Raw genomic sequence first — 19,650 nt, forward strand, 5'->3', positions numbered from 1 at the left:
TTTCAAGTATTTTCACCCATTTGAATGGATCCTTTTGTGAAGTGCCTGTCCGAGTCCTCTGCCCTGATTCTCAGCCTCTCGCCTCAGGCCAACAACCGACAACTATTCTAAGGAGAAACTGGCTCTCAGGATGTCCGGACCCTCCTTATAGCTCCTTGCTGTCTTGGATCTGGACCCCATGAGTCCCCATTGCCTCAGCAGTTCCCCAAGGCCTTTGCACAGATTTTGTTTTTGTTTTTGTTTTTGTTTGTTTGTTTTGCTTTAATCTGGTTTTGCTAGCTGTTTTTGTGGAGCTTTGGGCTGCTGCAAGTTACTCCATCATAGAAGGCAATAATATGTTCTTAAAAACTGAGTAAGTAGATTTTCCTATCTCCAGTTAAACTGAAAGACCAACATTGAGGTGGCTGTGCTTTTGAGGTGTCTGATTTGAAGTATTTCCATTTTCTCAGTGCTTAGCTGAATCATCTAACTCTCTCCAGCTCGGGTTTCTGTGTGAACAGGACCTCAGCATGTCACTGTGACATTTTCCCACGGATGTCATGACTTAGTAGTTTTGAAATACCTGAAAGAAAGCTCGATGCTGAGACTGTTTGATAGTTTTTAGAAAACAGATCTCATCTGTTTGGTTTTTTATGCAAAGTTTATACCAAAAGAGTAAAAAGTCCTAGAGAAGAATGCTTCCTGAGGGAGTTTTTAGGCAAATACAACCTGGAAATTCTTTTGTTTAATTGTCTTCGATTTTTTTTCCTCAACCAATTAATTTAAAAATCCAGATACATCCTGTATTTCATTTGGGCTGTCAATTCTTTTTAAAATGTAACTAACAAAGCTGAGGTGGGGCAAGGAATCCCAGAATGAGGTGGAGCATAACTGAACCCTTGCTCCCCCTGGCCACTCGGGCTTACGTTTGTGAGTCTGCAGGCTTGATCTCTGGGTCCAGTGCCCACTCTGTTGTGTGACTACACCAAAATATGTTTATCCATTGTACTGTGATGGACATTTGACTTGCTTTCAGTTTGGGGCATAAACAAGTAATGCTGTTGGGAACATCCTTGTATGTGTCTTTTACTAGGCACACATACCCATTTCTCCTGCGTGCCTGTGTGCAAACCATGGCACTGCCTCGGAAGTATCTGGAGAGTTAGCTGGGAACTGGCTGTGCATCAAGATCTGGATTAAGCCAGAAATAATAAAGGGAAAATGCTGAGATTCTGGACAATGTCATCGGTAGAATTTCCATGGAAGTTTTTGAAATATTGAACGTCTTTCCATTGTTGACTTGTATGAGGAAGCTTTAATGGAATTCATTCCAACAAATATTTGCTTGGCTTTAGCAAACACTTAGGAAGCATCCATTACATGCATGACTTTGTGCTATCTATAGAAGATACTAAGAGTAACATAATCTTTGGCCTCTGTGAATTTATAATCCAGCTGGCAGAAAAGACATGCAAAATTAATTAAAGCTGAACTTCCAGGTTTAAAATGGAAGAGGTGGAGGATGGAGAGTATGTCATGGTGCATTCTTGAGATGAAGTCCCAATGCACAAAATTTGACAGACCAGAAAGCCTTGGTAATGGTGCTTGCTGGACATTTTAGTTTCTCAGTTATGGCATTAATTTATAGTACCCGAGATCAGGCAGGTGAGTGTGAGGAAGATGTCAGCTCAGCAGAAATGAAATCAGGAGACAGGCAGTCCACTTCCCACCCAGCCATTCCTTGAGGAAAGAAAAAAAAATCCTCTACACACACACACATGCACAGAGAATGGACCTAGGGGAAAACCATTTATTTTGCCTATTGACAAATGCCAACTGTAGAACAATCTTGCTTAGATGGAAGATGAGTAAAGAGGAAAACCAACATAGTATTTATGACAAAATACTGCAGGACCTGGAGGGAAAACACGTCTGAAAAATGATAAGGACAACATGTCTATAAAATTAAGGAATGGGATTCAGAAGAACATTTTAAGAAATTGCTGTTTTCAATATAGAGCAATGAGATATGGTCCAAATGAAGTAGGGAGGAGGTTGTAAGGAGAGAAGAGGCAACATATTAAGAGTAAGAGAAGACAGGATGTGAGGGAAAGGAAGGGAAAAGGAGAATCAAAATCCAATCTGAGAATGATGATGTTCCAGGGCCTCTGGGAACATGACACCAACCCCTGATCTCAGAGGAGCCAGAGACGTTTACTCAGGGAAAGCGATGGCCAAGCACTCACCTGCAAACCAGCAGAATTAGCCAAGTGGAGAGGAGAGTAGCAGGCAAGCATTGTAGACAGACGGCACAGGCTAAGTCCAAGGAGAAGGAGGGATGGGGGTTTACAGGAAGGCAAATGATGAGTCCAGCTGGACCGTGGAGCAGTAGGGCTGAGGCAGGGAGTAGCAGTAGAGCCTTTGGGTAAATTGGTACAAAAGAAATTGGTAAAAATTACGTATTGGTCAAAAGAAAAACAGCCCTATAAATTTTTATGTTAAGCATAAAATGTAACTATTTATTGGAAAAGCATCTCTTAATGTGATAAGTAGATGGGGTCTTTTTTCCCTGGAATATTTCCAGGGTCAAGGGATGGATGTTCAGCATCAATTGCATTCCCGTTTTTCGTCTTCACAGGTGATGAGTAATTTTATGGAGAAATCTGCTCACACAAGTAGGTGGGTGTGAAGAGAAGGAGCTTTGAGAGAGTAAGGTCACTCCGTTCTTTGAACTCCTTGAACGTTACGTGCTGTTCTAGTTTGCTAATGCGGCTGGGAAGCAAAACACCAGAAATGGATTGGCTTTTATAAAGGGGGTGTATTTGGTTGCACAATTACAATCTTAAGGCCATAAAGTGTCCAAGGTATGTCATCAGCAATCAGGTACCTTCACTGGAGGATGGCCAGTGGTGTCCGGAAAACCTCTGTTAGCTGGGAAGGCACGTGGCTGATGTCTGCTCCAAAGTTCTGGCTTCACAATGGCTTTCTCCCAGGATGTTCTTCTCTAGCTACAGTTCCTCAAAAATGTCACTCTCATTTGCTCTTGGGGCATTTGTCCTCTCTTAGCTTCTCCGGAGCAAGAGTCTACTTTCGACGGCTGTCTTCAAATTGTCTTTCATCTGCAGCTCCTCTCTCCTGGGCATTCTTCATAGTGTCCTTGGCTGTAGCTCCTCTTCAAAATGTCACTCTCAGCTGCGCTGAGTTCCTTCTGTTTGTCAGCTCATTTATGTGGCTCCAGTGATTTAATTAGACCCACCCTGAATGGGTGGGGTCACACCTCCATGGAAATTATCCAATCAGAGTCATCACCCACAGTTGGGTGGGGCGCCTCTCCACGGAAACACTCAAAGAATTACAATCTAATCAACATTGATACATCTGCCCACACACAATTACATCAAAGAATATGGCCTTTTCTGGGGGACATAATACATTCAAACCAGCACACACACCGAGGGATCAGTGATGGTTTTTAAACTCTCTGGGCTGACACCATCAGGGCCTCTTCCATTGTGTTGAAAGCAAAGAGTTAGAAACCACTTTACTCCCAAAAGGATTTGCTGTCAAGTCATTGACCCCTCACTCTGCCAACACCTGTATTTCTCTTTTTGTGCTGTACAGCCTGGGGCCATGTGCAATGTAGGATACTGGAGGAAGAGGGCAGTTGTGTGAGAGCAGCACGTTCTCAGGCCATCAGTCTCAGAAAGGAGCGCTGTGGACGCGGAGGCTGTGGGAGTTACGTCCAAGCCAACGGAGGGTCTTCACTCACGTGCCCTTGCGGGGGCACAGGTCAAGGACCCCAGGCTTAGGAGGCTGAGACGCCCCACTGTGAAAGGTCCCGTGCGTCTGAAGCGGTCACTACGACTGTGAAACGGGTTTGTGTCATGGTTCCCCTCACCAGCCGGTAAGGGCCGGTCCCTGGATTTCCTGCCAGGCAGGGAAGGCATCCGACAGGCACCAGCCGCCACGTGGATCTCTGAGGAACTGGGGTGTCGGCCGTCAGCCGAAGGAGCTGAGGCTAGGAGAGAGGGAGGAGTGGGGAGCCCCAAGCCAGGGGCCCAGAACTTTCCAGGCCCAGGGTCCAGCCAGTGCAAGAAGGTCAGGGAGCGGCAGGAGGCCCAGGGAGGCTGGCGGGGAGCGCCCCAGAAACGGGACCTGCCAGGCCACACCCAGGGTTTTGAGTTAGATCTTTGCAATGTTGGGAAGTCATCAAAGGATTTTAAAAGGTGGAGTTTTCTGTTCAGATTTGCATTTTCAAAAGCTTGCTCTTCGCTGGAAAGCAGCGCCCTGTGGCGGGGACAGTGAGCGCCCCGACGTAGACAGATGGGGTCTGAACCTGCTCCACCACCTCCTGGCTGCGTGACCTTGAGCAGATGGTTGTTCTCACTAAGTCTCTACTTCCATTTCTGAAAAATGGAGATTATTTTTAAAGTGTGTTGTGAGAATTACAGGATGTGTAATTGTGGGCATGTGGTAAGCACTTCACAACCGTCGGTAACAATCATTATTATCATTAGTGTTATTATTATCATTATTTCCTATAATGGGCTTCAGCGTGGAGAACGGGCTGGAGATGGGGGGTGGCAGCGGTCACTGGGTAGTGGCCATGACCTGACCGGGCGCTCCCAGCGGGGACACTCGGCTGTGTGACCTCGGAGGCAAGAGCAGGGACATGAGTCCAGCCTCTCAGGCTACCCGAGCCAGGCAGGACCAGTGGGGTGTGGGACTATACACATCCCCTACTTCATGGGTTGCAGACTTGATAGAATTTGAAGGGTGTGGAAGGGACAGGAAGATCCAGGAGGAGAAGGTGGGGTGGGGTATGCACTCTGGCCATTCTGGAGTCCGTGCTTGAGACACCTGCACTGGGCTTCAAACATCCCACAGGTCAAGAGCCACCCCTAGAAAATGAGGCACCATCTCGGGAGTCAGAGCTTCTGGAAATCCATGGGTGTGTTTGCATTAAATCAGGCCTGGGACTTGCAGAGAGGGAATAAGGCCCATGGGGGCAACGTGGGATCCGCAGGGACGAGGCGCCTCACGGTGGCTGGGCCGGGAGTCAGCCTACAATTGACGACTCCCACACCGAGAATTCTAAAGTGAAAAATCAAGCTAATACGTTACCCAGAGAGTGTTCCAGGCACCAGCATTGCCAAAGACGCCCTCGTGGTGACCTGGAAAGCCAGGCTGAGTTCAGTATTCGTGGACTCCTTTGAGTCCGGGCCAGAAGGTGGTGTCTTGGAGCTGCCCTGGTGGAGCCTCGTCCCCCCAGCCCTGTCCTGTCCCATGAGGGTCCCAGTGGGCCTGCAGGTTCCTTAACCCCCTGACCTCCTCTGCAAACACAGGATGGAGGCAGGGGAGCATCTCAGGACCGTTTGGGCAGGGGATTCCCAGGTCCTGGGTGCAGGGAAGTGTGGACTGGAAAGTGGGGGTCCAGGGCTCCTGAGGGGCAGTTCTGGGGGGCAGCTGCATGAAGCACAGAGCAGGGACCCTATAGGGCGTGGGCCAGAACAGGGCCCCCTCTAGCCCGGGCAGTGCTGCCTCTTCTGGGTAAAGGGGTTTGGAGTTTCCATCCTAGTAAAAATAACTTTATTTTAAAAAGCAGCTGACTTTCCCAGCCTTATAGTCATTAGAAAATGTCTTTTCCTCAATTCCAGTTGCAGGGTGGCCTGCCCGTCCTAAACGAGTGTCAGATGCTCAAATGGAAGTCAGCTGTCCTGGAAGGGCTTCATCTTCCCAGTTACGCTGACTCGTAGCCCCAAAAACAAAAGGCCAGCGGCTTTGTCTGCCACCAAGAGAGGGCTGAGGACTCGGCTGGGGAAGAAAGTTAATCCAATATTAATATTATGCTAGAGCCTTAAGAGTCTGTTTTCCAAAGAAGGCCTTAGTGAAATCAGTTAAGGTTGCTTGCTTACTGTGCTTTCTTTTCTTTTTTCTTTTTTTAATGACATCTTTGATTTTCTTCTGTCTTCAAAAATAATCCCAATATATTGAAAAAAAAAAAATTGGAAAAGCATCCAAACCCCCACTCTCCAGCAGTAATCCTTACTGATATTTTAGGCAGTTTTCATTCCCATATAACGTCTGTTTCATAATCGAAATTTGTGGTGCTTGCGGTTTGCTGGGTGAGGAGCAGAGAAACACAGCTGCGTTCCTTCTCGGGTGCAGGGGTGCCAGCTGGGAGCCTGCCAGCCGCAGTGGGAGGAAATCACCCCGGGGCCTCTCTCCTCCACTATCCTTCCCGTCAGGGTCAGTCCGTGGCTGCCCAGGGAGGGAAGTCACACGGCAGCCACTCTCCGGGTGCCCATGGGCTCGTGTGTCCAGGGAAAGTCAGCTCTGGGCTTGGGCACCCAGGCCCTGTCGCCGGCCGGTGTGGGCCTGTCCGTCCATTTCTGCGGCCTAGAACCCAACCTCAGAGTCTTAGGGGCATATGACAGGTCTCTGGGGTCTCCTGAGCCATCAGCTCGGCCGTCTGTCCTCGGCTCCAGAAAGTGAGTCAGGTTCAGGTGGTTCCGTGTGTCTCGTTGCTCTTGGGCCAGCAGCCACCTCCGACGTGTCCTTCTCACGGGGACGGGCAAGAAGCAGGAGAAGAGGTGGGGACCCTCAAGGCCCCCCAGGACTCTGCTCAGAGCTGACACACTGCCCCGGCTGCCTCATTCGCTCGGCCAGTGCCAACCTGGACGGCACGAGGAAACCAGCTCTGCCCACTGGCGAGGTTCCCCGGCACAGAGAAGGACTGGGAGCCGTGGGGTCCCCCTTCCTCAGGTGGTCTCTGCTTTGTCCTGGTGTCCTGCTCTCGAGACCAATACCAGGCAGACTGGGGGCTCCCTGGTGCACAGAGATGCCCAGTATTTAACTTCCTCCCCATGTTTGTACAAGCTTTTCATCCTGCCCGGAATGCCATCCTTACCCCTTTTCCCAATATTGAACATCTTTCAAGGCCTAGTTCAAACGGTGACCTGCTCTGGAAGGTCTTCTTGGCTGCTTCAGCCCACAGTGACTTCTCCCTCTCTGAAAACCTTGGCTCATTTTAAATTTATATAGTGCCTTGTATATGCCCTATCCATCTATCTATCATCTATCTTTATTTAGCTTCTCGATAGATAGCAAGCTTCTTAAGAACAGGGATAGTTTATGTGGAGAGGGTCCTCACAAATATGTCTTCATGGGCTGAGAACTACTTGATTTACTCTTTATGCCGAGAAGGTAATATTTTTTAAAATTGTGTTTGCTCTGTTTCTTTCCTAGCCAGCTGTCCCTGAATCTTGCAGTCTCAGAAGCTGTGAGAAAAGGGACCAAGCTGTGACCAAACATCTCATTTCCTGTTTCAAGGTTCCCTTAGGATTCAGGCTCAGATTTGTCCACAGTTCCCATTTGCCACAGATAGTGAACCATCCCGAGTCCAGCCGCTGGCTGCAGAGCAGCCCAAGTTGAGTTGACTGGCCACCCAGACAGGGATTGCTAAGGACCACCCTGGCCCCAGGGCCCTCTATCCCCGATTTCTTTTGTGTTTTCACTTTTTCATTTGTTTTTCCATTAAAAAAAAAAAAAAGCACAGCACTGTCACTTAGCAGAAAGTCATTTGGAAGCTAAAAATGTGAGCCGGCTCTCAGAGGAAGGTCTCGACCACAGATCCCGGCCCTTTGCCTGCACGTGATGTGGTCGTCCACAGCTCGCAGGGCTCCCCCTCTCGCTGTCCGGGCACGGAGGGTGGCACGTGCTCTGCCTTTCCCAGATGATGACAAAGCACGCGTGACGGGGATGCTGTTCTCCACTTCTCCTGCGTGGCTCAGCATGCCACGACTTCTGCAGCAAGGCTCGCTCGCTGGCAATGCTGAGTTCTCTTATGAACTGCCCGTCTCATATTGGGTCACATTTTTTAATACCTGTTCTCCTTTGGTTTTTAGAGCATTTTAATTTTGAGAAAATTATGCAGAACTCAAAGCTCTGGCACTCATTGATAGTGAGGTGTTGGGCTGATCACGTAACCCTCTGTCTCTGCATCTATAAAAGAGAAGTAGCAACAGCACCAACTTCTTGGGGCTCTTGAAAGGAGTGAATGAGGAGCGTGCAGGGGAAGCCCGGGCACAAGGCTCCAGCCAGCAGGATGTGCAGTCTGCAAGCCAAACAGGCAAAATTAAAATAGTTTTCTGAATGCTATGTAGTGATTACCCTAGTTCACACTACACTGCCCTTTCCAGTAAGTAAAAGTTAAAAGGTCTTCTGAAACGTATTAAAAGAAAAATCATTTTCATTAATAAAAGGAATTGTACTTGCCTTGTTTTAGCAAATCACCATTTTATCATTCTATTTCTAAGAGGTAGGTCTATGCATTTTGTTTGCCCCCCACCCCCACCCCATCCCCTGTGTGCTTCCTAACATTCTGTCTAGTGGACTTGCTTCTCAGTCTTCGGCGTGCATATTAGAATCACCCAGGGAGCATATTAGAATGCAGATTTCCAGGGCTTCCAGTGCAGAGGCTGGGAGCCCAGGATTGTGCATTTTATCAAGCAGCAGAGTAGTCTGAGAGTCATACTTTGGGAAGCACTTCTGTGCATAAATAAACACTTGCACCTCCTTTCAAGAGGTTCCTTGTTTTCGTCACTACATAATTTTTATTTTTAACACACTTTTTCAGGTATTTTTCATGTATTATTTTACAAAACTCTAACTTTCACATAGAAGTCCACAAAGCTTTAGCTCTGACACTGAAGTTCTCAGTGTAGCGGATGCCTGAGCTCGCTGACTATGTAGACATTAGCACTTGGATACTGATGATTTTTAGGTAACTGATGCATTTGATGTTTTTGTTTGTTTAGCCATTTCAGTGATTTTCACTATGAACAAGGTGCTGACAGAGAGATTAATGTAAATCTAACTTAAGGACCACACACCCATGAGTGAGTGCCAGAAGCCATGGCCTGTCCCACTTTGGTTTGGATTGGCTCTTTCCAGAAATGTCCTTTTCCTGTCCATCTGTCCATCTGTCAATGGAAGTTGCCAAGCAGCAGACTCTGCCTTGGGTGTTAACCTACACCGTGTTTTGTTTTATTTTATTTTATTATTTTTAACAATTTTTTCATTAGAGAAGCATGGGTTTACAGAAAAATCACACAGAAAATACAGTTCCCATATCACCCCTGCCCCATTATTAGCACTTTGCATCAGTGTCACCTTCGTGACAGCTGATGAGAGAATGTTATTATAATGGCACTAGTAACCATGGTCCATGTTGGTGAAGTATACGCTGCTGGTTTCTCTCTTATATTTCCCATCTGACTGTGCACTCTCGGAGGGAGGGAAGGTTTAGCTTCTGCCTCGAGGGTGCAGATCTGCACAGTGGGGCCTGGTGGCCACTGCTGCCCCCCACTGTTCCCCATTCTGTGTCTGGCAGGGAAGCCCTCTCTCTCCAGGAAGACTGCGAGTTCCTTGCAGCCTCTAGCAGGGTTATAAACACTTACTGATCTATCTTTTTAACATTTGATTTAGAATTTTTACCTGGACAACAAAGGGAAAAAAGATGGCAAAGAAGCAAGCGAGAAAATGAATGCTAAGAATAAGGAATCCTTACTTGAGGTAAGCTTAACTGTGCAGTCAAGGGGAAGAGCCCATTCACTGTATCTAGTTGTTTAATTATCTGCCTCTGAGAACAAAGAGAAATTCTGAAACCCACTGAAACTTCAACTTGGGTGTTTAAAATCAAATTATCACCTAGAGACAGGGCCCCAGGGGCAGAGGTGGGGGAAGGGAATGGGGAGTTAATGCTTCACGGATACAAGTTCTGTCTGGGGTGATGGGAGAGTTTTGGTCACGGATGGTGGTGATGGGAGCAAAACGTAGTGAGTATAATTGACACCACTGAATTGTATACTGGAAAGTGGTTAAAATTGAGACGTTATGTTGTGTTTATGCTACCACAATTAAAATTTTTTAAAAATACCATGCCCATAAGGGCAGGTTTTATTTTAAAAATCAAATTATCACTAAATTCTAGCTCTTGAGAGAATTAAACTATTTCATTGAGTCAGTTGTAAGATAGTTGTGTCTTTAAAAATACATTTTGCTCTTCATGAAGCTGGATAGTAATTTTTGGCTGAGAGACTTCTGGATCATCCTAAAACGCATCACCTAATATCCCACATATTTCATTACTTACGTGCACCACTGAATTCAGACACAAGGATTTTCAGGTCTTCTTTAAAGTGAATGAGAAGCTGCTCTTGGAGCATCCAGGTGCAGTAGGAACAGCGTGAATTTGGAGTCAGAGGCCGGATACGAAGCTAAATGATGCTAAAATCGTGGCCGTGTTCCCCCGCCCGTGTGCAGATGTAGTGTGTGCCTGGTGGCGGCTCACAAATGGGCGTGAGGAGACCCAGGCAGGTGGCATTTGCCCGCGACCCTGTGCCGGACTTTTCTTGAGTTAGTGGGTTTTGGATCACATTCCACATTCCCACCAGGAGCCCCTTGGGTGATCCCAAAGACACCCTCTCCCACTTCCCAAGGTCTCCCCAGCAGCCCGCACACAGGCTCATTCATCAGTGGCAGGAATACCAGACAGACAGATGGCGGAAGCTTGCTGCATTCCCAGGACCCTGAAGACATGCCATGCGTTCTGGTTCCTGGGCCTAGAGCCCAGCAGGAATCTCCCAGGAAGGCCACCGTGGCCTGCGTTCACCAGCCTCCAGCTTGGGTGGGGGGAGACGAGGGGCAGGGGTCATCGCCGCAGGAGCCGGTGCATCCTCAGCACAATGGCAGGGGCGGAGAGAGAAGAAGGAATATTTTCCCAACTCCGTCATTTGTTTTGTTGGGTTTTTTAATATAGTTATTTGATAGATATTTTTTTCTTTATTAGAGAAGTTGTGGGTTTACAGAACACTCATGCATAAAATACAGGATTCCCATATACCACCCCACTACCAACACTCAGCATTGGTGTGGAACATTTGTTACAATTGATGGGGGCACATTTTTATTATTGTCCTGTTAACTATAGTCTGTGGTTTAACTTAGGGCTCACTGCAGTTCCATGGATTATTTGTTTTTAAGCAATGCTTACAAATCAGATGTCTAGATCAGGGACGGGCTATGCCTCAATTTATGCAGTTGCCTGAATAGTCCTTGTTATAAGACATGAGCAGTTTTTTACAGCTGGATGTGAAAGAAAAACACGAAGCATGTTTATGAAAAATCGTCATTATCCTGCTTTCTAATTTGAGCTAAAAATCTGATTGAATTTAAGAGATTATTGATAGAACAACTATTACTATCTAAATTTGGGGAAATTTGGGGAAATGTGAACAAATTGTATCCCAGCTCCTCTAGAAAGAAATTTACTTGGAGGATGCAAAATTAAAACTTATTAGAATAAGTTTATGGGACAGAATGAAAGGAGGTTGAGAGTGATAAAAAGAAAGCAAAAAATAAACTTGAGAATTACAACTGAAAGATAAGCATAATAATATGTGATTTTATTCCGCTGCTTTTTTAAAGAAATTTATTATGTATTGTATATTTCTACATAAGTTTTGAGATTCAAAAATCTATACCTGGTACCTGTTATGTACAGAATTGTTAGCAAGGTTGAACTCAAATGTTTGAGAATGGATAGAGGTGAGGGTAGCTCATTATTGGGATTATAACTAATAGTGCCATAATATAGATGAATTTGATTGAAAGGGGTTGTTTAAAGTCATGTATGTCACTGATTAACAGTAGAAATATAAATAAGTTCTTGCATGAACTACTACAAATGTATGGCACTTGTACAAAGAGTTAATAATAGAGTGGTATATGGGGGAAAATTACATATTGCAAGTTATGGACTATAGTTCACAGTAATACCTTAATATTCTTTCATCAACAGCAACAGGTGTACCACACCAATACTAGAGGTCAATAATGGGGGGGATAAGGGATATTGGGTATTTGGAGTTTTCCTTTTTTGTGTGTCTGTTATTTTTCTCTTTGGAGCAATGAAAATTTTCTAAAATTGAGTGCAATGATGATTGCACAACTAAGTGATGATACTGTGAAACATTGATTGCATACTTTGGATGGAATATATGGTATGTGACTACAACTCAATAAAATCTGCAGACTCAAACAAAAATCTATACCTGGAAAATGTCCTTTGTTAACTTTTCCTTTCTGATACTATAGTATTAATAATTGCCTTCTTGAATCTTTGATAAGAAAACTATCCCCAAAGTAAAATATTAGCTAATACTTATTTTGCATATAATTATATAATTTTTCCTTGTACCAGCACACAACATAATTTTTTACTTTCCAGAAAGTAATAACTTTTCTATTTTCCCACTTACAGATTACATAGCCTTTATTAAATGTTTACTCTTACAGTATACCAAGATTATACTCACAGCCTTCCTTGTGAAGTTGAGCGGTAGACTTCCCATTTTGTAAGAAGGAGAGCTGAGGTTAGAGATCCAACCCAAGTCACAGCTAAGAGGTCAGAAAGCCTCAGACACTAACTTAAGAGTGAAAATCTTCCTCCCTTTTGGTAAATAACATCTAATGCAAACGTGCATTCAATCAGAGCTGTAGACAAAAATGACTTTTAATTTAAAGGCTAGTTTACTACAGTTGCTGTAGATGTAAACAAAAAAAAATATGTTTTATCCTTTGTGCATTTTACGTAATGAGAATCTCATTTTCAGGAGACTTTCTGTGGAACCTCCATCATCGTGCCAGAAATTGAAGGAGCTCTTTATTTGAAAGAAGATGGAAAGAAGTCCTGGAAAAGACGTTACTTTCTTTTACGGGCTTCTGGAATTTATTATGTACCCAAAGGAAAGACTAAGGTCAGAAAGACTGAAAAACGTGAACAAAACACAGTACTTTAGCAATAAAGCATGTCATGAAATGAAACTAAAGAGACCCTCAGGTGGCCATTTAAATACTCTCTTTTCCTGTTGGATTCTTGCCCCAGGATTTATGCAGATGCACTATTAGGATAGAATTACTGAAATCCTTTTGAAATTCTTCATAGGGCTGTCTTGCAGGTAAAGGAGTTGTATCTATTTTTAAAACAGGTTCCAAAATTTATGTCAGAAATGTTTTTCTGGAGATTATTTTTGCTGCTCTACATATCTATTTCTGAGGACTGTTTTTTCTGTATTTACTCCCTTTTTCTTTGGTCATTTTAGTAAAGCTCCTTTTATCTGGAATCATAGAAGAATTAGAAGTTCTTGATAAGATGAGATTTTAGCCCTTATTCTCTGAACATTTAGATTGTTCTCTGAGGGGTACTATATGCATTTCCCTAATTTATCAGACTATCTTGGGCATCACTGAACCTGGTGATTTGGGATTAGTGCTTTGCATCCTTGGGATTAGTGCTTCACATCTACAGGCCTATTTTAAGTTCTTTTTCTTCTGTGAAATGTAATTTTAACTCTCATTCTGACCATCAGCTTTTTTCAGCCCCTTCTTAGAGGCTTGGGGCATTTCCATCTTTCATTCACCTTTAAGAAGCTTCTGGAAACATCTCTTCTGAACCTGGGGTAACCCCGGGCCTTTACCACCGAGTCCAGCGCGCCACCCAGTGGCAGACTCTCACATTGCAGGCTCCCTCTATTGGGGTCTGTCCCCCACTTCTGCACAGGTGAAGTCATGGCGAATGTCCATTTCTGCTCCCGTTAGTAATAAGTCTCTTTTATCCCCGGCTGGAATGCCGGAGGGGCTGGTGGGTAATTCTCAGTCCAGCTCGGCTGCTGCTTCCACTCAGCACCTTTCACTCTGGTCCAGGTCCCGGAACCCACACTTTCCCATCTGTCCCGTCTTCCTTCCGGTCCGCCCACACTGCCAGCAAAACAATTGACCCATAAATAAAGTTTTTATTTCAGAAATACTTTACAGTTTGGGCATTTAAATAGAAGTGAGACATATGAAGAAACCTATCACAGACACGCTTAGTTGTAAAAATTGCAACTATTCGCATTATAGTTGGACAAGGATACTTTCTCTTCCGGCTGACATTGATGCTGATTAATACCACTGGGTTGAAGGAACCAGCCAGTAAGTCAAGAAAATGAATGAAGTATAATTATTGAAAAAGAAGAGGCAGAATCTCTCATTATTCACAGTTGGGATGATTATCTAACAAATAATATAAGATACTCAGTTGAAACATTATTAGGACCAAACAAATTTACCAAAAGAAAAATTGTTTTCCTACACACAAACAATATGCAAATTAAATAATACTAAATATCCCATTTATAGTAGGAATGAAACATACAAAATACCTAACAATAAACTTAACAAGAAATATTCAAGACCTATACGACATAAAATACAAAATGTAATAAAGGAAATGAAGTAGAACTGAATTCATGAAAATGTACCATGTTGCTAGATGAAAATATTTTAATTCTCCCCAAATAGCTCTATAAATTCAGTGCAATCACAATACAGATTTCAGTAGGATCCCTTTTAGGTGAAGTTGACGGACCAATTCTAAAATCCACCTGAAAGAGATGCCATTCAATAATAGACAAAATATTGTGAGGGACATTGAAGTTGAACTCCTCCTCTGAGGTGTCAAAACATTAGATAAAAACAGTAATTCAAACCGTACAGGTAGAGACAGAGCAATGAGAGCCATCAAATATAAGGGAAATTAGAGGGAGTATTTTACACCAGTAGGGAAAGAACGTGGCATTCAGTAAATAGCATTGAAGCAATAGTTTCCTAACCCATTCCATGTTCCAAATTAAATCCTAGATTGATTTAACATCTTTAGAAAAAAGAATATAAAGTCCTAGAATAAAATACAAGGTGGGGAAAGCCTTCTTAAGCAACACTAAAATTCAAAATTATAAAAAACAGTAACAGATTTGACTATGTCAAGTTGTTTTTACTTCCTTATGGTTAAAATACCAAACAAGAAGCTAAGACTAGCTACAGAGTCAGAGAAAACATTTGTAACATGTATAACCAAGTAAGACTATCCATAAAATATTAGGACAAGTCAATAAGAAACAGATAAATATACTTTATCTTTGCTCATAAAATGGAAAAGACTTAAGTGAATTCACAGAAAAAGAAATATCAGTAGCCACTGAATAATGAAAAAGTTGCTCTGACTTACTAGCAATTAGGGAAATGCAAATTGCACAGTGAGATATCATTTCCTTCCATGAGATAAATAAGATTAACTATCTTGACAGTACCCACGTTTTGTCAAAGACTAATAAGAAAAACAAGTACTCAGGCAGGGAAGGTGGGACTGTGCACTGGTACAGCCAAATTGGAAGACAATTTAGCAAGTCAGTACAACTGTAAAAGGGAATCCCCTTTGATTCCACATTTGGAAGTCTATCTCACAGAAATATTTTCTCATGTGCACAGTATTCTTTGTAATGGCAAAATACTGAAAAAAAAATCTGAAAGTCATCTGTAGCAGAATGGTTCAATAAATTGCTACCCCAACACAGTGGAAGGCTATGCAGCCATAAAATAAATGTCATATACTCATTTGAATGTATGTCTTGACATAGAAAGATCCCAAGATATGATATTAATTTTTAAAAAAAGAGCAAGTCATGGAATAGTATTTATAGTAAATCTCATTCATGTTAAAAGAAAGTGTATGTTTAAATGTGTGTACATATTGTGTGTATGTCTACACATATATGAATATAAACATTTACAAAAAACATTTGGAGGAATACTACCAAACTATTAAATGTGGTACCTTTGGAGAAAAGAATTAGGGAAAGTGATGGTGAAGGAAAGTGATCACTTTTATTATGTATGTGTCGATGTAGTTTTTTTTTAATATCTGGCAAATATGTGATACTTTTAATTTTGAAAAAATGAAAAACTTGAAAATTCAGAAGAAAATTTTCAAAAGAAAAGAACGTACAACCATGTATAATGGAATAATTGTGCATAGAAATCTGCCTTTTATTGTTTCTTCGTTAACTAGGCAAAGAATTATGGAATGCAAACACCAACCAAAAAGAGCAATAAATACATTTGTAATTAAAGTGTAACCGAATATGCAGATCAGAGGTTGTCACCTCCACAACGCACATCATACATGGAGGAGAGGTTTCTGTTTCCATAGCAACATGGCTAGCATCAACTAGAAAGCATGAAAGAAACCTTTCCTCTCAGGAAGGAAGGAGTGCATGAAGTGTGTGCTAATTTACTGAGGATCAAATTTATCTTCCATTGTTCTACCCAAGGGAGACTTTTTTTAAAATGCTCAATCACAAAATCCATCACTGGCTCAGAAAGGCACAAGGCAAAATGAAATTTCTTCCTGGTTGCCTTGCCTTGAGTGTCTCTTAGCCCTGGCACCAAGGGTTGACATGCAGGCTTCAGACAGCAGGGTAATTTTTCACTCCATTTCTAGCCTGGTTTTTCCTTAGTTGCCATCTTTTACCCCTTAAAATGTAAGCTCTGCTTTTAGAAACTATCTATGGTGAAGGTTAAAGTCAATTACATCAAATTCAATATTTTTTTCTATGAAAATATAATCCTTGGCTGGGCCATCAAAAACAACCTTGAAAAATTATTAACTGTCATCTCACTTGAGGTAATTTTTTTTCCTTCTCTTTTAGACCTCCCGAGATCTGGCTTGCTTTATACAGTTTGAAAATGTCCACGTTTATTATGGGACTCAGTACAAAATGAAATATAAAGCTCCCACTGACTACTGCTTTGTTTTAAAGGTATGTTGTAAGTCCTTAATTTATATTTGTACACAATTTGAGTGAATAGTGAATAGTTTCTCTTAAGGAAAAAAAAAATCTAAGTGTTATATGATTAACCATAAGTGGTTTTTTATTTAACATAATAAAATTTTTCTTTTTAAACCAAAATAGGAAAAGGGGAAACATTTTGGGTCATTTCCTCTGATGCCTGCTATCTGAGCCTAAAGCCTTTAAAGTGAATCTGTCTGGGGTTCCCCATCACTTCTGGAATTAAAAGTTCTACATTTTGAACAAATTTGATTTGCAATTTTATTGAAAAAAACCTAGAAAATTCTTCAGTTCCTTATTTATTGGGCTCTTATTCCACTCTAAGAAGTTGTTAGAAATTAGGAACTTGCCAAGATTTCCTAGAAAAATAGATAATATTCAAAAAAAAAAAAAGCATTACTGGGTCTTGTCACTTTTTAAGGTGTGTCTTCTCAAAAGACAATATGTATTATCAGATGTTTATTTAAGTTTACATGGGCATTGTATCAGGGAAGGTGATGCAGAAATAACTTTTATCTGCCAGATGTAACATCTGATCCCTAGAACAGGATTCAGGGAATTTATACAGCTCAGCTGTTCCGGGCTCTCCATCAGACACCATAAAATTCCTCCCACCCTTGGCCCCTTCAAGCACGTCTCCCATCGGAGAGGGCTGATTATCTAATCACGTGCGGCACAGTGCACAGCCGTGCGCCCACTGCCCCTTTCGGAGCGTCAGGCTCACTGTGTCCATCTGGGATGCTCCACGTTTGGGGTGCAGGATGACAATGAGGCCAGATCCTCGGGCAGGTTCCCTTCAGGTCTGTGAGCAGCCCAGGAAGATGCCCAATCACCCCACGGTCTGCAGTCCCTGCTCCCCAGGTTCCTGTCTGCTGCTGGATGGTGTGTGTCTGCATGGGTGTCTGCATGGGTGTGTGTGTTGGTGTGTATGTGTATATGTGCTTGTGCCTGGGCACGTGTGTGTGCAGGTGCTGGTGTATGTGTGCATGTGTTTACGTGAGTGTGCACAGGTGCATGTGTGTGTGTGGGTGTGTGCTTGTGTGTGCACATCTGTGCAGAGTGCCCATGTGTGTTTGAGTAGGCATGCATGTATGCACATGTGTGTGCATGCATGTGTGTGTGTGTGTGTGCATATGTGTGTGTGTGTTCCTTGGCAAAGCCATCACCTCTCCTGAGGAAATCGTTGGAAGCCAATGCTGCAGGTTTGCGTCACTTTCACAAATGAAGGACGACACTGATGTTACATTTAGAACACATTCTTTGGCAAGGACCACATGACTGGAGACTGGTGAACCTACTCTGTTACCTCAGAGACAACCCCACTTGTGTGATTTGCGCACACCTGTTGTGGTCCCCAAACCCAAGCATGTTCCCCTCCACTGCCCTCATTTGTCTCTAGAAAACACAGCAATTCAAGGGAAATTGCAACCCTGATAAATTTTCTTAATGAAGGACAAAACATACATGAGAAATGTTTATCATGCCCCTGAAAAGTAGCCAAGAAATAATTTAGATATACAAAATTGTCACTGTATTTTTTTAAATTAGAATCTCAGATGAGTCTTTTTGTAGCTGATTTCATGTGATGCATCAAGGCTTTTTCTGTGTGTCCTCAGAGCTTTGGGTTGAGGACTGTGCTAAGCCTTTGTGCTTGTTTTTGTTTTTATTCAAATACAATCATTGGGCTCAACTGATCATATTTAATAATTTTGATGTCCAGGCGACCCCTCCCTGTATACTCCTTATTACTTATTCTTTGGTTGAACTTACTGGTTTCGTCAAGGCTTCAGATAATGTGTGGTTTTCATTGACATCCGTGGTTCTCCTTTCCATAACTGATCATCCACTTTTAGGTGGCTATTTTTTAAATAACCACCGTGTTGGTTTGGTCAGCCTGACATGCCCCCAATCCTCCCACCCCCCACCCCACCCCATAGTTCTCAACCAGCGGCATTTGGCAGTGTCTGGAGTCATCTTTGGTTGTCATGACTTGGGGGATGACAGATCCTGGCATCTAGTGGGTAGAGGCCAGAGATGCTGCAAAGCAGCCTACAAGGCACAAGACAGCCCCCCACCCCCCAACCCCCCAAAAAACCCTGCCCTTGACAGGATAGCCCGGAATAATGGCTGTGAACAGACCAAGGGGTGGGAGAGAGATGGGTTCATTCATTCAGTCAGTGTTTATTGGATGCCAGCTCTCTGCTAGGCATGTCCCAGGTTCTGGGAATAGAAGTGAACAAAACATACAATAATCCCTGTCATCATGGATCTTACATTCAACGTGAGGGAGATGACAATAAGCAAATAAAGATATGTAATGTGATGTCAGATGTAGCCTATGGTTAAATATGGAGCAGAGTAGGGCACACAGAGGGCCTGGGCTGGGGCCAGGGCTTCCTTGGATGCCTGACCAGGGAAAGGCTCTCTAAGGGAGTGGCATTTGGTAACAGATGTGAATAAAGGGAGGGGATGAGAATTACCTGGGGGAAGAACTTCCCAGGAAAAACAACGGTCTGTGCAATTCCAGAGGTGGGGACCTGTCTGACGGGGTCAGAAGGAAGAGAGAGGGGATGGAGCATCCTGGGTGTTTCTGGTTGCTGCACATCCTTGGTTTTTCCTGGCTTGGGAAAGTAATAATAATGGCAAATGCTTATATGGTATCTATAATACAACGCTTTCGGCAGTTTACCTGTATCAACTCATTTAATCGTTTCATCAGCCTAATGAGTAAGTGCCGTAATTCTCCCTAGTTTATAGATGTGTAAACTGAGGCCCAGTGGCTCTCCAGCCAGTAAGCTGCCACACTGGGAGCAAGACTGTGGTAGATCTAGAAGCTTCTACTGTCCCTGCCCCTCATGCTTGAGACAGGTCCTCGTGGTGTTCCTGCCTGACCTGATTGCCCCCTTTGTTTGGAATCTAAGACCCCGAGAAATGACCC

At 43.4% G+C, this 19,650-nt stretch overlaps 2 protein-coding genes across 8 annotated transcripts in view; one reads left to right on the plus strand and one right to left on the minus strand.

Annotated features, from left to right (window-relative positions):
* The window catches only part of LOC119535544 (ankyrin repeat domain-containing protein 26-like), a 961,331-nt gene that overhangs the window by 197,628 nt on the left and 744,053 nt on the right, over positions 1 to 19,650 (minus strand). The window lies entirely within an intron of this gene.
* The window catches only part of LOC119535549 (amyloid beta precursor protein binding family B member 1 interacting protein), a 113,357-nt gene that overhangs the window by 75,166 nt on the left and 18,541 nt on the right, over positions 1 to 19,650 (plus strand). For all 3 annotated transcript variants that reach the window (XM_037837903.1, XM_037837904.1, XM_037837905.1), the window contains 3 exons: positions 9,469 to 9,555; positions 12,657 to 12,800; positions 16,572 to 16,682. In XM_037837903.1, the coding sequence (XP_037693831.1) occupies positions 9,469 to 9,555; positions 12,657 to 12,800; positions 16,572 to 16,682 (342 nt within the window). The remainder of the gene's footprint in view (positions 1 to 9,468; positions 9,556 to 12,656; positions 12,801 to 16,571; positions 16,683 to 19,650) is intronic.

Source organism: Choloepus didactylus, chromosome 5 (assembly GCF_015220235.1).
Source record: "Choloepus didactylus isolate mChoDid1 chromosome 5, mChoDid1.pri, whole genome shotgun sequence".
Lineage (NCBI taxonomy): Eukaryota > Metazoa > Chordata > Mammalia > Pilosa > Megalonychidae > Choloepus > Choloepus didactylus.